Here is a 21,069-nt window from a genome sequence, read left to right on the forward strand (position 1 = left end):
TCAGCCGGACGGCTTCCTCGGCCCTGGCCCAGCCTGTGCCCACCTCCTTTTTGAGCTTTTTCTTGCTAAAGCAGGTCTCCTTGGAGCTGTAGGTCCCAGGTCCTATGTGGGACTGAGTCAGAGCACAGTCACACCCACCCAGTCTGCCCACAGAGCGACTTCCTCCTCAGGCCACCACCGTGAGCTCGGGGCGGACAGGCTGGACCCTACTGCAGCCCCTCCCCCTAGTCCCGAACCCGGCACCGGGGGGCATGGCACTCAAGGTACCATCACAACATCCTCTGTCATTGATCCCCTTACACTCCCCTGCAACAGGGAGGGGTAGCGCCTCGTTGGTAGCCCACAGCCAGTTCTTTCCGAGAGGAAATGGCCCCCAGGGCTCTGCGGCCCCAACCCATGCTGTCCTCACCACAGTCCTGCATTTATCAACACAGCTAAGGCCCCAGCTCTGAGCCAAGCTCTGTGCTCCCAACGGGGGGCTTGGGGACGTGTTAAGGCACAACTGTGGCACAACTCAGCTCCTCCCCGCAGCCAGGCACTGGGGGGGGGGGGGGCAGGGAAGTTGCACAAACTCACCAGGTCCACAGAATGAAGCCTGGAGTATGGGGCCTCCGTGAAGGTGCTGAATTTCTTCTGGTTGGGGTAAACAGCGGAGACATCAAACCTAGGGAGGGACAGAGGCCCAGTGAGAGCCCGAAGCCCCGCAGCCGGTCCTGGTGTGGGCAGTTCCGGGGGGGGGGGCGGTGTTGGCTTCCCAGAGGAGCTGACCGCTGGAACAGGAGCAGGGCTGCTGGACCGCAGGGTCTCTGTCCTTCCTGCTTCTCTCTCGCTGGACACCACCCTTGCCTGGTCCCCTCCCCTCTGCTGGGGCCTTTACTCAAAAGTCACCTTCTCCTCACCCCCCCACCCCCCCGCCCAAGCTCCTCGTACCAGCTTCCTTGCTCTCCATAGCCCTATCACTACCCAACATTTTACCTGTTTTTCTTTTTGGTTTATTATCTACTCCAACCACATCTCCCCCCGAGAACTGCAAACTCTGGAGTACAGGCTTTTGCTGTTTTTGTTCACTGTTGTGTCCGCAGATGCTAGAACTGTGCCCGGCACAGAGTAGGTGGTACGCGTAGATGGTGTAAATGTCCGCATGAAGGACCCGGGGCTGAAATCCTGCCCACCACTCTTCCGCGGACTGACCTCCCACCGCCCCGCGCCTCTCTGCGCCTGGCCCATAGGAGGTGCTCTCGAAATGCTTTCCAATCACTTAAAGATGGTGAACGAACGAACCCGGGGCCGAGAAGTGCAGCAGGTGTGGCCCGAAGAGAAAGGCGGGCCCCCACCCCTCCCTGCCAGGCCCCCTCCCGTCGCTCCCTCCTCCCCCAGGCTCCAGCCGCGCCTCGGGGCGGGGGGGGGCCCACCTGTGGCTCTGCACCCCGAAGGGCGCCCCGCTGAACCACTTGGTGCCCATGGCCCCGCCGCCCCAGGCGAGGTCTTGGTCGGGACTCGCGCCGCGGGACTCCTCCGGCTGAGGTGGGGGCCACCGCTGCCGCGGCAACCCCGCCTTGTGACCTGTGATTCGCCCGAGATCTGTGCGCGGCCGTGCCCACCGGGCGCCCCCTGCCTTTCTGCTTCCGCTCTGCGCATTTCTCCCGCCACGTTGCGGGAGATCCTCTGCTGAGCCCTGCAGGTTTAATGGCCCCTCACGGTGGTTAGTATGGATACCATGTGGTCAGGATTCAGAGTCATTTGTGGAGGAGCCCTTTCTGATTGCTTGCTGTATCCCAGCGTGCGGCGCGGAGCCTGGTAGAGCGCGGCGCCGAAATGCCTAGTACAGTTAACGGACGCTCGTGGGGACCCCGGGGCCCACAGAGAGGGCTCAGCTCGGGCAAAGAGGGCATCCCCGTTCCTTCTCCACTTCAGGGAGGCAAGGAGGAGAACGTGGGAACCAGCAAGGAGAGCCAGGGTGTGGAGGGCTGCAGAGAGGGAGGGAAGGCTTGCAGGGGTGAAGGCTGGGCTCATCTGTCCCCCACAGACCCCAGACACCCACTCTGCGCAGACGCTGTATAGGATGCCTGGTCTTGGCCCTGAGAGTCTAGTGGGGGAAAGAGTGACCGCACAGTGTGGCCAGGCCTGTGAGAGAAGGAGGCCTCTGATCCAGCCTGTAGGTGGGTAGGTCATAGAAGGCTTCCTGGAGGAGGAGAATTCCAAACTCATCTTTGAGTGTGTGTATGAAGTGCTAAGTAAAGAACGGACTTGAGTCCCCAACAGGGTATTGTCAGCTCTCTTCCCTCCTCTTCCTTTATCCCTTGATCAGTGCCCCTTGGTCATGCTATTTCTAATATCATCTCTCATGATTACCTTTGATCCTCCCAGTTCTTAGGCTGAGGCACAGCAGAGAGTCACACTCCATTTGATGATGACAGGACAGAAGCCAGAGAGAAACAGGACTTGCCTGGGGTCCTACATGCTGTCCGTGGTGGAGCCAGGCTCCCAGAACAGTGTGTCTCCTTTGAGGGTCCACCCAGTACCCTTCTGACATCCCGATTTAGCACTAAAATAGGAAGTCCAGATGCCTAGCATAGCTGTGGGCTGGCCTCTCAGGCCCCAGGCCACGTAGGCACATGGCCATGTCTGGCACAGTGCCCACCCCACACCACTGAGCTGAGGAGCAAACGTGTCAGGCCTGGGGACACACACCCCTGGTCATCTAAGCACAGGCCCTGCCCCTTCCCTGCTGTGCAGATGCGGGCAATTCGTTTCCTTTTCTGATTCTCCACTTTCTTACCTGTAAAAGGAAACTAATAATCTGTCTCTCCAGACTGCTAGCAGGATTAAATGAGCTAATTTAAGTATGCTCCTGGCACATAGCAGAATCTCAATAAGAGGCCATTCCCAGCCGTTGGAAAGGGCCCTAGCAAAGGTCCGGAGGCAGAAACTGTGTCTCACCTGCTCCTGGTACTGTACCTGGCACACAGTCAATGCTTAGTAAATATTTGTTGAAGGACGAGTGAACAAATAAAGGAATTAATCTAGAGTAACTTCCCAGTGACGCAGAAATTCTCAAAGAGAGTCATGTCTGAATTCTGGTTCTGCTACTTTCTAGCTGGCGGCCTTGGGCACGTGACACTGGTCAGCGTTCAATTTCCTCATCTGTGACATGGACATTGACTGCTGCCTCGTGGAGGAGCTATTTGGAGGTGTCCTTGAAGTGGGGCTGTGTCCACTAGCAAGTCCTGTGCACGGGAGAGGCCCTGTGACCAGCCCCGTGTCTGTCAGCGTGGCTAGAACCTGCTTGAGGATGCATTGCAGCTTTGCTCCCGACTGAGCCCCTTGGCTCCAGGACTCATGGAGGACTGACCACAGAATCTAGGCCGAGGTCTGTTGGGCTGGGAATCCGGGTTGCCAGGCAGGCCAGAGCAAGTACAGGCCGGGGTGAGTCAGCTCGGCAGCCAGGCAGCCCGCCCACCCACGGCAGTCCAAAGCCTCCCCATCATAGCAACACACTAATCCTAGCAACCAGCTCATTCTCTCTTGAAACCCCCTCCCATCCCATTACACAGAAGAAAAAACCAAGGCTCAGAGAGGAAGAGTAAGTTGCCCTGGTCACATCTAGTGAGATGTAGGGTGACACAGCGGATATGGGACTCATCATTAGGTGTGGGAGCTCCCTGGCTGCAAGAGGTTCTAACCATCCGGACTGCGGAGCCAGCTGTTAGGTCAGCGGAGTGAAGTCAAGATTCTCGGGATTCAGGCCTCCACGATGGTGCTGCCCCCGCTGGCTTCCGTGCTCACCCCTCCATCTCTGGCCTATGCTCTGTGCGTTTCAGCCATATGGCGCTGCCCTGCCCCTAGGCGCCCCCTGCGCTGCAGACCTCTGGCCTTTCTCTGTGCCCTTCCTGCCACTGAAATGCACCCACAACCTACCCTTTCCATCCAATTCCTACTCACCTTCTCAGAGGCAGATCAAAAGCCAAACCCACCCATTAGGATGGCCATTATAAAACACGAAACGAAACAGAAAATAACAAGTATTGACAAAGATGTAGAGACCTTGGAACCTTTGTGCATTGTTGGTGGGCGTGTAAAATGATATAGCTCTTATGGAAAACAGTATAACAGTTTGTTAAAAAAATTAAACATAGAATTGATCTGAGCAAGCAATTCCACTTCTTGGTGTATCGCCAAAAAGAACTGAAAGCAGGGACTGAAACAGGTATTTGTATACCCTTGGCCATGGCAGCATTGTTTCCTATAGCCAAGGTGCAAACAACCCGAATGTCCACTGATGGATGAATGGATAAACACAATGTGGTATATACATACATATGATGAAATATTATTCCCTTTAAAAAGGAAGGAAGTCCTGACACAGGCTACAACATGGATGAACCTTGAGGCTAAGTGAAATAAGCCAGACACAAATGGACAAATATTATATTATTCCACTTATATGAGGTCATTAAAGTATTCAAATTCAGAGAGAAATTCAAATTCAGAAAGTGGAACGGTGGTTACCAGTGGCTTGAGGAAGGAAGGAACGGGGGGGGGTTACTGTTTAATGGGTACAGAGTTTCACTTTGGGGGAGATGAAACAGTTCTGGAGATGGATGGTGGTGATAGCTGCATGACAATGGGAATTTTTTTTTTAAGATTTTATTTATATATTTGAGACAGAGAGAGAGGACAAGCAGGGAGGAGCAGAGGGAGAGAGAGAAGCAGGCTCCCCGCTGAGCAGGGAGCCCCATGTGGGACTTGATCCAAGGACCCCAGGATCATGACCCGAACCGAAGGCAGACACTTAACCGACTGAGCCACCCAGGCGCCCCAACAATGGGAATATTCTTAATGCTACTGACTATACACTTAAATATGGTTCAAGTGGTCAGTTTTATGTTAAGTATGTGTTGCCGCAAAAAAAAGAGGGGAAAAAAGCCAAGCACTCTGGGAATCTATCCCTGATGCCCCCAAGAAGGTCAGAGCCCAAGTGTCATCTCATCATCACCAGGAATTTATAGCAATAATTTTTTATTAAAAATTATTAAATTTTATAGTGTAAAATTACAGGTGAAACCTAACACCAGAATGATATTTTTAACTTACCTTTTTATTGCTCAAGTCCATTTTTTTTCCAGGTTTACTAATTGGCTCTATTTCCACTTTTGAAAACACTGGCCTATTTGTCAAGAAGATGAAGAACAGGGTCTCAGGAGCCCTGCCCAGGCAGACTGAGGGCTGGGAGGGTCTCAGAAGCTCAGACTTGCTGCCCAGCCCGGGCACTGGGGGACCAGCAGCCTTGCCGCAGGGAGCATAGCCTAGCCTTCCCGAGGGCAGGGAACCAGTGCTAGTCCTGGGGGAAGACTGGTTAGAGAAAGAAAACTGGACCACAGGTGGTGTACAGGATGGAGTGGGAACCAAGGGGGAGCAGTGGAGCTGATAGTTACCCAGGGTGACATTCACCAGCTTTACCCTGGATATCTACCTTGGGGGAGAGAATGTGACCCTCATGTCACAGATGAGGAAAGTATGCAAGTGCGAAATTATGAAGTGGTTCATAATTATGAAGGTCAGAGGTTATTAGGGATGGAGAACCAGGATTAGAACCAGCACATGGAGCCCCAGAGTCTTTCCACAGTGGCCAACTGCAGGACAGAGAGAAGTCAGGGGAATCCTAAGTGGGGGAGCCTGATAAATCATGGCCTAAGGAGGCGCAGAGAGAAGGGTTAGACTCCCTTCAGGGGAAGGAGAACACAGGAACTGCGGAGAGGATGGGAGAAGCAGCAAGAATGAGGGGGCTTCCGCAGGCAGCTGGAAGGGCCAGCCCTCACCCTCCTAGTCACTAGCGAGCTCACACAGAGAGCGTGGAGAAGTGCCCACGGAGAAAGGGCCTGGCTGGGGTTCAGCCAACTGGGTTCTGGGCTGCTTGGGCACAGCTCCCGTTCTGTGACCTGGGCAAGTCCTTTCCTCCTGAGCCTGTTTCCGCGTCTGCTGGGCAGAGAGAGTAAAAACAGGCCTTTTGCCATGCACCGTGGTTTGCGCGCCCTGCACTTGGCAATGCACCTGTTTTTCTGGCGCACCTGGTTGTGCAATGCGGGCGTCTAAGAGCCGCTGAGCAGCGAAAGCCGACACACCCACAGGGCGCTCCCGGAGCCGACGCTCAGACCCTCCCACCAGAGGGAGGCGCCCCGGGACCCGGAGGCGGCAGGACCCTGGGCCTCCGCGCGCGCGCTGCACCTCGCCGTCCGCGCGGAGCTCGATCCGGGGCGCCCCAGCCACGTCCCCCCATCCCCCACCCCCGCAGCCGCCGGGGCAGGGGCGAGGCCCGGGGAGCAGCGGGGCTGCCATGGCGGAGCCGGAGGCCACGACCGAGGACCTGGACGCCCTCATCGACGACCTGGACTACCTGCCGGGCCACTTCCACCTGGAGATGCAGCTGAACTTCGAGCCGCGCTCGCCGGCCTCGCTCCGCGCCCGGGACCTGAAGCTGCAGCGGGACGGCTTGCAGCAAGAGCTCGAGCTGGCGGCCGCCCCGCAGCGCCCCGCCGTGCGCCACCTCCTAGGCACCTTCGCCTTCTACCTGGACGAACTAGACGAGGCCCGCGAGCTCTTCCTCGAGGTGGCCCGCGAGGACCCGGGCAACCTCAACGCCTGGGCCAACCTGGCGCACGTGTACGGGCGGCTGGGCCAGGAGGAAGAGGAGGAGGCGAGCGCCGGGCGGCTGGCCGGCCTCATGGGCCTGGCGGCGGAGCGCGAGGCTCCGGGGGACCCCCAGCGCCGGGCGGCGCGCTGCCTGGCCGAGCAAGGCTATGCGCACGGCTTCGACGTGGGCTGCGCCAGCCCGGAGGAGCGCGCGCAGGTGCTGGCCGCCGGCATCGCGCTCTACGACAAGGCGCTGGGCTACGGGCAGCAGGTGGGTGACCCGTCCCCAGGTCGGGAGGGCTGGGGTCGTGGCCCCCAACGTCTGCAGGGACGTCCCCGCAGACTCTCCCCAAACCCCGGCCCTTTGGCTTCCGGGACACCCTTCCAGGGCGCCTCTCCCAGACCAGACCTGTAGCTTTTCTCTGCTAGGGCGTGGACCTGCTTCCTAGCGGGACAGTCTGCCTAGGTTTCTTTTCTGGCGACGCTGCAAAATCCGCGTTGGCAAACTCATCCTCTCGTCTTGCTTCTCCCAGCAAGTACCTGTCCAAGCGCCTGTGCACATCGCCCAAGTAAATGGCACAACCAACCCCACAATCCAACGTGGGCAGCATTCTTACCTCCTCCCTCCTCCCCGTCACACCACCTTCCCCATCCACTTAGACCCCAAATCCCTGTCCATTCGGCCTGCCCATATCTCTGAGAACTAGCCACTCCTCCCCAGCCTCCCTCTGTCAGCCCAGCCTCCGTCATTTCCTGCCTGACTGGTTAGTTGCCATCATCCCGCCTGGGTCCCTGCCCTCCTCCTGACCCTTCTGCTTGGTCCTCCACCCTGCTGCCAGCATCATGTTGCTCAGTCTTATCAGCCACGACCCTGAGCTGCTTACACCCCTGGTAACTCCCCACTGCCTGGCAGTTAAGTCCAAGGCTCTCTGGTGGGCACCTGAGACCCTCCATGCTCTTCCTCTCTGCTCTCTCTCTGTCAAGTACCCCCTTCCAGACATGCTTTTGCTACAGCCTGCTTCCCTGTGTCCCCCCAGTGGGCAAGTCTCCTTATAGCTCACCTTGCCACTCTCTTGGCCTCTTTCTATGATGCCCTTCTGCTCCACCTTTGACTGGGAGGTTCTCCCCAGTCTTGGGTTTGTCTCAGGCATCCCCTCCTCCGGGAAGCCTCCCCTGACTTCTGCAGGCTGGGTCAGGTGCCTGCCCTGGGCTCCCACAGCACTGCTCATACTGTCCGTTCACAAATCTGTCTCCTTAATTCAGCCTTGAGGTCTTTGAGAGTGGGGATAACATCTGTCTGGTTTATCACTGCAAACCTTATACTGGGGACAGTGCCTGGCACACAATGGCGCTCAATAAATGTATCTTGAATACTTGTATGGGCAGAATAGGGCCTGGCACTGAGTAGAAAAACACCAAGTATATTAGTTACCTATAGCTGCATTAACAGACATCCTCCAAAACTTAGCAGCATTTATTATCTCGTAGTTTTTGTGGATCAAGAATCCAGGCATGGCTTAGCTGGGTGCCTCTGGGCTATGTTCTCATCTGAAGGCTTGCTCAGCTGGGGAAGGACCTGCTTCCAAGCTCACTCGCGTGGCTCCAGACAGGATTCAGTTCCTCACTGGCTGTTGGCCAGAAGCCCCCCTCAGGTCCTTTGCCACATGGGTATCCCATCACTTTTGCTATATTTTGTTCACTAGACGTGAGTCACTAGGTCTAGCTCACACTCAAAGGGATGGGACTACACAAGGACACGAATACCAGGAGATGGGGATCACTGGGAGCCATCTCAAAGGTTACCTGCATTAGATGACAGAGGGCATTATTCTCCTGTTACAGAAAAGGAAACCACAGTTCAGAGAGGTAACCATGATGTTTTATAATGGCGTAGATTCGTGATATTTAAATAACAACAAGCCTTCACACAGGGCTCCATTCATAAAACCTCTGTACACTCCCTTGGAGCCTTTTCCCACCCAAAGCCTTTTCCACCTTCAGAGAGGAAATGTGGAGTCCAGACCTCAGGGAATGCAGGGTGGAGGGCACAGACTTGAGTTCAAGAGAGCAGCGCAGGGTAGAGGTTAAGACGGGAGACTCTGGGTCAGACAGTCCAGGTCCAAATCCCAACCCCCCCACCCCACCCCCACCCCCACGCTGTCTCACCTCCAGTCCGTCCTCAGCATCTCGGAGCTTCCATTTCCCTCCCTGTAAAATGGGGATTATAATGGTACATATGTCCTGGGCTCCCTCCACTGTAAGAGGAGGGCATTCTCAGTTGGTTGATGTCATAATGAAGAGCTGATATTTGGAAAGCACTTGGAAAAGAGTGTGCAAAGAGCCAGCAAATCGGACACAACGCCCACCTCACCCGGGCTGGCGGAGCCCCCAGTGCCTCGGTGGGGGGGCGGGGCTAGCTGTGGCCATCCCGTAGGGCCCACAGGGACCCAGGTGTTCTGTTTTAAAGCCTGAGCCCGAGGCCCTGAATGCCTGCCACCCTCAGCAGGAGGCATGGACAGCATAGTGTGTATTGAGTGTGGTCCCAGCAGCAGAGCAGGGCCTAAGGGGTCCTGAGCTAGGAGCCAGGAGGCCTCCTGGGCCTTCCCTTCTGGGCCGTGGTTTCCCCCTCTGTGAAATGGGGGCAGAGAGGGGGATGGTCCACAAGGTCCCTTCCTGCTCTCAGGGGGGAAGGCTACCTGGAGGAGGTGAGCGTGGAGGCAGAGGTTTAGGCATAGGGATCAAACAGAGTCCAGCATCTCTCTCCCTGCCGTCGCCGCTGGTCAGCCTAGCCATGGTGGGGGCAACCCCCCCACCCCCACCCCCACCGTGAGTGACCTCCCAGAGGACAGTGTCAAGCAGGGTGCTGCCCAGGGCTTCAGGGAAAGAACTGACTGCTTCAGGAGGGCGGTGGCCCGGCACCAGGCTCCATGCTATCCTTGGGTCTGGACAGCACGGCTATAGTCATCCCCCCCATCACAGGAGAAGGTTGGGGATTTGGAGCCCCCATTTTGTCATCTGAGAATTGGAAGAGATCATGCCTCTAAAGCACCTGACCGGAGTAGATGCTCAAGAAATGGCCATATCGGGGGTAACAATGATGATTTCACTGTAGTTAGAGCAGAAGGCCTGGGTTCAAGCACCTAGCTCTTTTATCATTTTGCTGTGTGGCTTTGGACAAGTCACTTTTCGTCTCTGGTCTTGGCATCTGCTTCATGAACGTTAACAATAGTGATCTCTGCCTCCGATCAAATCATGCGGTGAAAGTGCCCATAAACTGGCAAATTCTGGGCATGTGTGAGAGGCAGGTGCTCAGCATCTTAACATTTATTGAACACCTACTGTGTGTCAGCTCTCCAGATATTGGAGTCTGCAGTCCAGGTCCCGGGGGTAGAATGGCAGTGACGGAGTTTCAGAGAAGGGAGACGCTTCCTTTCAGCACAAGTGAGTGACATAGGCTTCCGGAAGGAGCAGGAGTGTACTGGCGGGAATGCGGTGAGGGCACTCCCAGCAGGGGCGTGGTGTGTGCGAAGGTCCTGCGGTGAGGGCCTGCAGAGCCTGCGGGTGTTAGTGACAGCTGAGTGGCTTAGAACGAGGGCAGTCCGAAGCTGCCCACGGAAGAGCCCAGGCTGGCTGGGGAACTGCTGACTCGATCTCTGAAATCTGCTTCCCGCCCTCCTCTTTAGCTGCTTCTGACTTCCCAGCAACTGGAAACCACCTCTGCTCCTCCCAGCATGCTGTGCTGTTTCATACCCCCCTGCCTAGCAGGTAGACTCCATCCATCAAAACCCCACTCAGATGTCACCTCCGCCTTGAAGCCTTCCTTCACACAACACGCAACTTCACACAATAATACTTACGAATGTCTTCCAGACACGATCTTAGTCACCACGAGAACCTTCTGATCCCAGATCCCAGCAGGAACTGAGGCATAGCCGGGCTCAGTAACTTGCCCAGGGTCACAGAGCTAGTAAGTGGCAGTCGAATCCACCCCATTCTGTCTGACCTCAAAGCCTCTGCTCGTTCTGGGGAGGTCAGAGAAGTGGGGGCGCGCTAAGTGCAGATGGCTGCACGGACCACGTCCTGGAAACTAGGGCAGAGGAAGTGTCAGGAGAGAGGAGGTGGGTTGCCATGCGTGTGTGGAGGGGGGAGGGTGGGAAAGAGGGGAGCAGAGACGAGGTCAGAGTCAGGGCCAGGGCAGGAGGAGGTGGGACCCCTGCTGAGAGGGTCTGGCCCACGGGGGCCCAGCGGGCAGTGGGCGGCTGGTGGTCTGGCCCACCCTATACTGTAGCTGCAAGAGATGTTTCCAGCCTCACAGGGCTGGCACTGTCTCAGGCACGGAGGAGCCTCTGGGGCTCAAAGGATAAAGGGCAGCTGAAGAACCAGTGCTCATCTGCCAACTAAAATGACAAGAGAAAACCTTGTTAATAATTCAGCCCAGAATCCAAAAATAAGTCCAGTGTGTGTGCGTGCGTGTGTGTGTGTGTGTGTGTGTGTGTTGGGGGGCATGTTTGTGACTTCTGTTCTCAGCTCTTCACTCCCTCCTGTTTTTCTTTAAGTCACAACAATGTGAGGAGGCAGGTTGCTCTCACCTGTCATTACTACCCTCCGGCCAGCAGCCCCGTGGTGCGGGCACGGGCGCGCACACAGTCATGGGTGGATTCTTGGTGACAAACCTCAAAGCGGGGGCGAGGGGGTGTTAGGAGCTTTGGAGGTAGACAGACTGGGTTAAAATTCTGTCTCCATCACAGGTGGTACAGATAAGTCACTTTACCTCCCTGAGCCTCTGTTTCCTCATCTGCCAAATGGGATTCTAAGGCCCATCGCCCTGGGTGGCCGTGAGGACTGAGAGAAGTCAGAAGGCTGCGGCAGGGTGCACGTGCTGTCAGAGCCCAGCCTTCTCCCTGCGCCTGGGCCTCTCTCCAGCCCCCCACCACTCGGTGTGCAGCATAGGGTGGGACACCCGAGAGCGGTTTGTAACTGTTGTTAAATTTCATTTCACTGAGTCACTGGCCTTTAAGTCTTCAAATCCCTATTTTTTTTAAATAAGGTAACTTGAACCTCTGTTTCTCTAAAAAGTACCCCCGTCCCAAGCTAACTCAGGTTCTTGATTGTCTTCCCCTTTACCCAAATACTGGTGGCTTGACACACAGGTGCACTCACGCAGGCCTTCACCCCTGCTCACGGCCCAGGGTGATAGTACGATGATGGGTGCCAGGCCCGGAGTTCAGAATTTTACATTCATTAGTGCATTTGATTGTTATTCAGACTTCACAGACACACTGCCAGTTGAGTAGTGTGATTCCCCATCACACCAAGGACGTAACAGGCTCCGCGAGGGCAGCGGCTTGCCCAAGGTGACCCAGCGCGCCGCGGCCGTGCAGATCGCACCCCCAGCCGGGCGGGCAGGGAGGGAGGCAGTGCTTACAGGCCTGGCAGACAGCCTCACAAGCCAAGGTGTGGACATTCCAACCAGCCACCACACCCAGCGGGGTGGGGACGCGGTAGGAAGGGCCAAGAGGGCAGAGCTGGTCGGTAGCCCCAGGGTCCCCTGCATGCACACGCATGCACACACAGATACACACACACACACACACACACGACTCCACAAATCTGAGTGGTTTGATTGGGTTCAGTGAGGAAAAGAGATGGTTAACACTGGAAAGTGAGCTAGGTACTGTGCACTCGTGTACTTCTCATAGATGATCTCGTCTGGTCCTCACAGAAATGCTGGAAATTAGCCCCTTCTACAGATGACCAAACTGAGACTACAGAGGTGTAGTGACTTGCCTAAGGGCACACAGCCAGGAGTGGCTGCCGGGAACTGAACTCAGGTCTCTTGGACTTAAAACACAGGCTGGGGCAGCTTTCCTGGGCTCTGGCTCCAGCCTTCTGAGGGCCTTGGAGCCACTCACATTTCTGAGTTTGCTGCTGGCTTCTCTCCCTCCGTACCTAGCATGTTTGGGAAGTGGGTTTCCCCTCCTCATTGATAGAGGATCCCAGAGTCCAACTTGCCTTTAGCATCATCTGGCCCAGCCACCTCTTTTACGGGAGAAAAGAATGTTAAGGGCACATACAGCACAGACCCATGGGAGGAGCTGAGAACGTTCGGGCATCACCGTTATTACTACAGGAGGCGAGACACTTCTTCAGACCCACCCAGTCTCTACTGGCTCCAGGGCTGGGTTTGGACCCAGGACTAGACAGGGTCCTTTTTCTCTAAGGACAGTGGGATAGAAAAGTGGCTCAACACAGTCCTGCAAGTCTAGGGAACGAGTGCAATGCAAAGATGACCCACCGCGGTGACATGACAGACCTAGGACCAGAAGGGGGGTGAGAATGGGAAGCTGCGGTCAATCTGCTCAAATCTTAAATTCCGTGAAGACCATCCAGCGAAGCCAGGACAGGGAGGCATAGGTGACTTACTTCCATGGCATAGCACCGCCCCTTCAGATCCTCTCCACCAATCACATTGACCACATGTGACACAGGCGGGCCAAGTGGGATCATCCCATTTGTGGATGCAGAAGCGGAGGCCCAGGCTGGGCTGGGGGCCTTTCCAGGATCCCTGGGGGAGGCAGAGGCAGGAATGGAACTCCAATCCCAGCCCTCCATTTATCTCCGCAACACCTGTGGCAGGAGCTGGGCAGGGGGGAACCCCAGCCCTTGCCTTTCTGGTGCGTGTCCCGCAGGTGGGGTGGGGGCGGCGCTCGGTGTGCAGAGCAGGGAGGCTGCTCTGTGTCATCACAGAGGACATTCCAGTTGTGCAGGAAGAACGTATTCCTGAGGCCTGCCACCTTGTGACTTTTATTTCTGCAGCATCAGCCTTCACAGGGTCGGCGTGATGAGGTGGAAAGACAGGGGCATTGGAGGGAAGCAGATGTGAACTTGAATCCTGGCACTTCCACCCTGGGCTGTGGGGCTGGGCGGTGGCTTTTTTTTTATTAGGCTCTGTTTCCTCACCCATAAAAGGAGGCGGATGCATTGCACCTTCTCAGGCTGCTGCGAGGGTCCAGTCCACGGAGGCACTGAAGCGCCCAGTGGAGAGTCGATGCTCGGAAATGTTCATGCCCTTTGCTCCTTCACATCCCCCTCTCCTGGAGGAGAACTAGTCAGCTCTCGGGAAGGGAATCAGAAATGGAGAGTACAACGTCATCAGGGGCAAAGTTCAAATTGCAAGGCAATTATTTTCCTGCAGAACCAGCAAGGTCTCTCTATAGCCTATCCAGATGCATAAAGATTCCTCGCTCATTGGTATATTAAAAGATTTTCTACTGAAATCCTTGAAAATAGCCAAGGCCCACAACATTTCCTTCTTCAGGGGGCCCCCTTTTGAAGTAAGTGGACCAGTCAGGATCCTCCCTTGTACCCACCAAGTTAACACAAGCCTGCCCTGTAATGGCATATCCTGATCCTCTTCTCTGCCGGTTCTGCCAGATCACCTACCTTTGTCGCTTACCCACGCAGCTGTAGGAACCTGGGTCTTCAGGCTTTTCTGAGGATCACAATTCTGATCCTTTGGCTCATTTAAAAAAGAGATCCACCGACCAGCCCACCGTCCCTCAGGTCCCCACCGTGCGCTACAGCGAGGATCTAGTGCATCAGAGGGCCTATTAAAACCCAGGTGGCAGCCCTACCCCCCCCCCCCCGCCCCCTGCTGCAGAGTTCCTGATTCAGTGAGTCAAGAACTTGCATGTCTATCAAACTGCAGGTGCTGCCGCTGCTGGGCGGGGACCACACATTGAGAACCACTAGTCTAGTCTTTAGGGGCAGGGGCTCTGGGGCTGGGCTGCTGGGGTCCCCGCTCTGCTGCCTTCTAGCTGTGCCGCTCTGGGCCACAGTCGCTTCTTCTGTAAAACCGGGGTAATCATAGTCACGACCTCATAGGTAACCCTGGGGGTTGAATGGGTTCACACATGTACACTATGAGCCTGGCGCATAGCAAGTGCTCAATAAAATTTGCTATTATCAGTGTAGCGACAGAAGCACCATTTCCAGGTTTCAGTCTGGGCTTACACTGGCTGTGTGACTTTGAGGACATGGTCCCACCTCAGTTTTCCCATCAGTGCTAAGAGAGTAATGGTAACTCACTTTACATTCCACACAGGATGGTCTGAGGACCAAATGGAATCTGTGTGCGTCCACTCTGTAAATGGTAAGCACTGTGCAAACACTTGCAGCTAGATGTGGTGGGAAGAACATGACCTTGAAGTCAGAGAAACCTGGCCTGAAAGGTCAGGTTAAGTGGGCAAGCCTCTGCGTCTTTTGAGCCTTGGGTTCCCCCTCTCTAAAATGAGGGAGGTAAGAGCGTGGGCCTCCGGGGAGCAGGGAAATGTCCTGAGGACCCCTTGCCTGAGGGCTGCACCTTACTCAGTGAGTCCCAGGGTCTGAGGATTTCACTTGAGGGTCAGCACTGGTGCCTTGGCCTTGCCCAGCTCCCTCCCACCGATCTGCCATGGAGTGGCGGCCTAATGTGAGACCCCCTCCAGCCTGCAGCCTTGGCTGGCCCCCTCTCCAGACCCCGGAACCCCCAGTTCACAGGGTTGTGAGGAAGACCCAGCAAGAGAAAGGGCGGTGTGCTGCCCAGAGCCCATGCTGGGCAGGCCCTTGGGGAACACTCCTCCTCTGGCAGAAGCCCTCTCCGGGCCTCCCGGGCTGCCTCCAACATCTTGCCTCTGGGAGCTATCAACTCTGGAAGTGAGAGCCTTGCAGCCCTAAGAGGTTTCAGGGCAATTTTATTCTCCAGGAGAGAGGGTGAACAGCCCCTCCTTCTCCGGGAGGGGAGGGGGGAACCAGAGGCCTGTTTAATTTAATTTAACGCACCGTGGCTTGCCAGGTTGCCCCTGGTAACAGCCTCAGCTGCTGCTTTAGTTACAACCAGAAGGATTTTTAAAGAGACAGCCCATTTTCGGGCCAGGATAGCCCAGCAGAGTGCATGGCGTCCACCAGATTTCATCACGGGGATAGAGGATTAAAGCTCAAGCCAGATGAGACCTCAGACTAGATCTGTTTGGGCCATTAACTCCACTCCAAATCTGCAACCCCGTACGCCCTCCTGAAAACGTCACTCTTCAGCAGAATCTGAGGAGGGACTATTTTTGGGATTTGTCATAGCGATGTCACTCAGCTAGCTACTTTTCTGAAAATCTGTTTTAGCCTTCAAGTTGAAGGGAACCAGGAGAGAGGAGTTACTCCTGCAATTCAGCATACCGCCACCAGGTGGTGGTATTGCCTGCATAGTGCAAACCACAGCCAGGCTCTTGAATTACTCAAGGATACCAACGGGTTTTAAGCCCCGATACTAACTAGCGTGTTACTGGGTAAGTTGCTTCACTTCTGTGGTCTCAGTATCCTCAGAGAAAGAATGCGAGTGATCAAGGAAACAGTGCTGAGGACAATGCTTGGAGCTAGGATTATGAAGGCATAAATTTAAGTGTCACCTCTGTCTGGTACCAGCTGTGATCTGGGCACATAACTTACTTTCTTGTGGCTTGAATGCCAAACAAGAGGAACAGGGAGAGCCCTGAGGATACCATGTAACTCTCCAACACTGGGGGTCTATGGAGGGGAGAAAGGTGCTTGGGACCCTACAGGGGATCTGAGGCCCTAATAGCACAGTGGGCGGGTGGGGGGGTGCGGTGGAGAGCAGGGTGAGCCAGGACCCCTCTGGACTCCGGAGAGGTCGTTGCCCCAGAGGGAACTGGAATAAGTCCCCTGGACAGAGCAGCCTGACCTGCTCAGCTCTAACCCAAGCCAGGAGAAAGGGGTCCAACATTTATGGAGCGCATACTCTGGGCTGGGCACTGCCCCACAATGCCTGCAAGCTCTATATTATTATCCACCTTTGCAGATAAGGACACAGCCTCCCAGAGGTAACTCACGCATCCCGGGTCGCCCGCATCATAGGGCCAGGCCTGTCGGCCACCTGAGCCTCTGCTCTTGCTCGTGGTCATACCTCCTTGTCAGAAGCCTGAATGAGGCAGCAGGTTCCGTTTCTCCCTACCAGGACTCAGTTTGGCCAACCTCAAAGTGGGCATGGGGCCAGAGGTCATGAGATCATACCTCTAGACAGCCAGAAAGCCTGAAGTACTTAAGCTTCACTCCGTCACATGATCACACACTGACATTACGTCCCGGTTTTTGGCCAGCATGGCCCCCAGGAATGGCCCCATGACTCTGAGTCCCCCTTCCTATGTCCCAGGTGCCATGTTGGTAGAACAGGTAAGGTTATCCAGCAGCCCATCCTAGCCTTTTGCTTTGACAAATGTTCCCCACTGAGCCCTCGAGGATGTCCTTCAACCCTTGGCAACTGCCGCCCTCCCCTCCGGACAGCCCTGTCCCCAGCTAAAGCCCCATACATGTATTCCCACCTAAGTGACAGGAGGACTCTCCAAGGTGGTGTGAATGTAAAAACACACTGGATCTGGGCACCGCCCTTTCCATGGCTCCCCACTGCCCTGCACATGAACCCCAGGACCTGAGCCAGGCCCTCGGGGGCCCCTCCTGATGTGCCCTTGCTGGCTCATCCTCCCGCCCCTTACAACACACCACGCTCCCTCACCTCCGACTGAGCTTTGGCACACGATGTCTCTCCATCTGATGCCTTCTCTTATGGTGTCCACCTGGGTGGTCCCTACTTGTCCTGGAGAGGCCTGTGCCAGCAAGTCCTCCTCTAGAAGCTCTGTGGGCACTCCTGTAACAGGCAGGATACTTCCTCCCATAACCCGTAGCGTTCCTTCCACTCGCACTGTGATATGATCTGGCTTTCGCACCAGACTGGGAGCTCCTAAAGGTGGGACCTGCCTTTCCTCTCCTATCCCCATTGTGCCCAGCCTGGGCCAAACAGAGAAGATACTTGGTGAATAGTGGCTAAGAAATGTGATTAGCGGGGCCTCCTCTGGGGGATCTGGCTTGCACCCTGGGTCAAGACCCTGCCTCGATGGGCAGTCACACCTCTCCGTGGGATCAGACTCACAGGACCCCCTTTCTCTCTTCTCCCTCCACGCTCATCCGCAGTCTCCTCCGAACAGCCACATCATAACTTGCTGACATTTCCCCCACACACACCCCACTCACACACACCGTGCTCCAAGCTCACCAGTCACGCCACACGTCTCCACACTGAGCCCTCCATCTGGAATGCTCTTGACCCCCAGCCCACCCTCTGAAATACCACTGCTATTCAAGACTCACCTGACAGCCCATCCTCTGCAAGACCTTCTCAGAGTCTTTTGGCTGGGAGTGGCCTCCACATCCTAGTGCATCTGTCCACATCACTCTCATGGCCTTGTTTGGACTTTGCCTCATACGAATGTTATAGGCAAGCTGGTGTGGTAAGGGGAGCATGAGCTTTGGAGCCTAACAAAGGGAGCTCGAGTTCCAGCTCTGACACTTATATGCTGTGTGACCTTGGGCAAGTCATTTTACCTCACTGAGCCTCAATATGTTCATCTGTAAAAAGCAGATGAAACCTACCCAATAAGTTGTGGAGAGATTGAGAGGGTGGGTGTCAGGATCCTGGCACATGGCGGTCACCCAGTCAAGCTCTATTATTTATGCCTGGACCTGTTTTCCTAGCTAGGTTGTGAACCCATTTGGGCCAGGGTGCCGGTCCAATTCGGTGCCACGTCCCTAAGCACTCAGCACAGGGCCTCACACCACAGATGCCCAGAAATGCTGGCTGGACTGAGTGCATTCACTCGGCTGCTGGGAGTCGGGGGGTTGATGGGGGTCCTGAGCTGAGGAGGCCATGGTGGGTGGGGGGTGGTGAGTGCAGAATCCAGCCTGAAGATCCACGCCAGGAAACGAATGTGGAGGGAGGGAGCAGAGCCCGAAGCAGAGCTGCTGATATGCACTAGGGGTTTTATTGGTTTTCATTAAAATTCCTTCCTGAGGCAGCAGCAGCTACTCCCATAAATAACAGCATAAATATTTTATCTGGTGCCCAAGTCGGTCTAAATGCCTGGTGAGGTTGGCAAGAATAACAGTGGGAAAACCGTTCAGGGGGGTCCTGGGCTGCAGCTGAACTCCATTAACAAGCCCGAAAGGGCTTTCTCAGGAAGGAGGAAGCTGAAGGGTGGCGCCAAAGGAGAGAAGCGAGTGGACAGTGGGGGAGAGAGAAGGTGACCAGTGGCTGGTGGGCCCTGGAATGGGGGGGATCCAGAGCACAGGTCAGGGAGCCAGGGGGAGGGGAGCTTAGTTTGGAAAGCAAGATGGAGGGAAGAAATGTATTCCACTCCTGCTCCGTGATGGGCACCTTACTTAGGACATTCACACAGGTTGTCTCATCAAACCTTGTGCAGTCAGAGAAATGAGGTGCTTCGCCCAAGGTTACTCAGCCACCAGTGGCAGATCCAGGACCATGATTAGAGGTGTACTTGCTGCTTCTCGGGGTTCAGGGCAAGTGCCATTCTCTGCTTTCCTAGATCCCAGTGGAGGAGAAAAGGGGCTGGTACTTCACCATGGCAACGCTCTTCATCAGGTCAGCCTGGGGAGCCCGGGACTGGACAGTGGGGAGGGTGAGGTGTGGCCTGGGACCCGGGGAAGAGGTGGCTGAGTCCATTTCCGTGGTGAGGGCTCCCCAAGTTCCCCTCCATGCCACTGGCCTGGGGAGTACTCACAGCACCCTAGGGACAGCTGGGAGGGGGTGCCAGCCACCCACATCCCCTTCTTGGCCACAGGCTAGATGGCATCTTCCTGGAGATGGGCAGCGAGGAGCAGAAGAGGCTGCCCGCCTTCAACCGCACGCTGGCCCTGCTCCGGCAAGTGCTCAAGTCCTCAGACCCCCACCACCAAGGTAGGGCCACCTGGCTCCCCCTTTACCTGTCACTAGCCCTGCCTGTCACTGTCATTGTCCCCACCTCTAGCATCGTCTTCCTTTTTGGGAGATCCTGTTGCTCTCTCTCTCACCCTCTGTCCCATATACTCATTCGTTCATCTCACAGAACTCATGCACCTTGCACCTTGCTCAGTGATTTCATGCCACGGACCCTCCCTTCATCTTCCTGGGGGCTAACACCGTGCATGGAGCTGGCCCCCTCCCTCTCTCCACCCCGCTGCTTCCTAGACACCCCTCTCCCACACTTCACCTCCAGCTCTGGCCTGGTGCTACCTCGGGATGCTGCTAGAGAGGAAGGACACCTTCTCCACCACCCCCATGGGTGTCCACGACTGTGGGTACTCGGGAACCGACCCCCTGGACTGCTTTGGCAAGGTACGTCCCCTGGCCACACCCACTCTCCAAACTGGGATGGAGCATGACACCCCAGCCTCCTCTCCTGGAACCCGCTGCTTCTCTGGGTGGCGTCCCACCTCCATCCCCCATCATGTGCCCCCCTCAGGAAGAACCCTGGCTTTCCCTCCTCTCTTCATTCAAAACAACGGTGATGTTTGTCATTGTTCCTTTTTGCTTAAGAATCAGACCCTCCCCACGCCCAGTCCCCAAGCCCGTCTCTCCAGCCTTGTCTTCTAAGCTATTCACCTTGTCTCAGATATACCCTCAGACTTCTCCCTTTCAGGCGTGGTTCTCACTGTCCTTCCCCACCCCCAGTGACATAGTAGAAAGAAGATGGGCTTAGCTGGGGTCTCGTGCCAGCTCTACCCATGGGCCATGTGACCCTAAGCAAGTCACTTCCATCCCTGAGCCTCATTATGTGTTAATTATGTTGTCTGTCTACCTTCTAGGTCATTGAGAGACTCAAAGGAGGTAGTGGTTGAAACTGTTCACTGTAAACTGTAAAGTGCTGTTCAAGCCTTGTTCTTGGGCACCTCGTTTATGTGGTAGTTTCCACACTTAGCTCAGTTTTGAAGTCTTTCCTGGAGGCCAGGGACCCTGTAATATTCATTGACCTGTGCACTCAGCACAGTGCCCTGCATGGGGCACATCCCTAATGCTTGCTGGTAGATAGATTAATGATCAAGTCCTTGATGAGAGATCTTAGAATAGAATAGAAACGATGGCTCATAAGGATTCTGAGAGTTGTGTCCAATTTAACAAACACACTGCCTTCACCCTTCCTTGAGAACCTAACCTGTGCCCGGCACAGAGATGAGTCCCTGCAGGAGTTCGCTATTCCAGAGGCAGCAACCCACACAGGACAGGCAGTGGTCAGTAACAGTATAGAGAGGAAGTACTGTGGTCCCAACAGAAACACTGCACTGTGTACATATGGGGGAGGTAAAGGCTGATTCTGACCCTCCTTCCAAAGGCTGGGAAACTGGGGGAGCATACCCTGGATGTGTCTAAGGAAGAGAGATTTGCCTGTGTATGGAGGGATTCACTGGACAGGACACATGAACATGGTGGGGAGCATGGGAGTCGGGCTCTTGGGAGTTGAGTGCCAGTGAGTTTTACCCTAACGTGTTAGGTTCCATGATATGGCCAAACTTACTGGCAGGTGGATTTCGGGAATAAGAGCATGGCAGTGACATGGCTCTATCCAG

General features: G+C 55.5%; 1 protein-coding gene and 1 long non-coding RNA gene across 3 annotated transcripts in view; one reads left to right on the forward strand and one right to left on the reverse strand.

The window, feature by feature from the left end:
- Positions 1 to 76: 76 nt before the first annotated feature.
- Positions 77 to 2,480, reverse strand: LOC144381926 (uncharacterized). The gene is made up of 3 exons (XR_013448173.1): positions 2,353 to 2,480; positions 577 to 664; positions 77 to 112 (listed from the first exon to the last, which is right to left on the reverse strand). It is a non-coding gene; the product is annotated as an uncharacterized LOC144381926 (long non-coding RNA).
- A 3,718-nt stretch (positions 2,481 to 6,198) lies between these two features.
- The window catches only part of TTC22 (tetratricopeptide repeat domain 22), a 31,391-nt gene continuing 16,520 nt past the window's right edge, over positions 6,199 to 21,069 (forward strand). For both annotated transcript variants that reach the window (XM_078073096.1, XM_036113989.2), the window contains exons 1-4: positions 6,199 to 6,901; positions 19,053 to 19,108; positions 19,308 to 19,423; positions 19,722 to 19,840. In XM_078073096.1, coding sequence (XP_077929222.1) covers positions 6,335 to 6,901; positions 19,053 to 19,108; positions 19,308 to 19,423; positions 19,722 to 19,840 — 858 coding nt within the window. In that variant the 5' untranslated portion in view covers positions 6,199 to 6,334. The remainder of the gene's footprint in view (positions 6,902 to 19,052; positions 19,109 to 19,307; positions 19,424 to 19,721; positions 19,841 to 21,069) is intronic.

The sequence above is a fragment of the Halichoerus grypus genome, chromosome 5, assembly GCF_964656455.1.
Source record: "Halichoerus grypus chromosome 5, mHalGry1.hap1.1, whole genome shotgun sequence".
Classification (NCBI taxonomy): Eukaryota; Metazoa; Chordata; class Mammalia; order Carnivora; family Phocidae; genus Halichoerus; species Halichoerus grypus.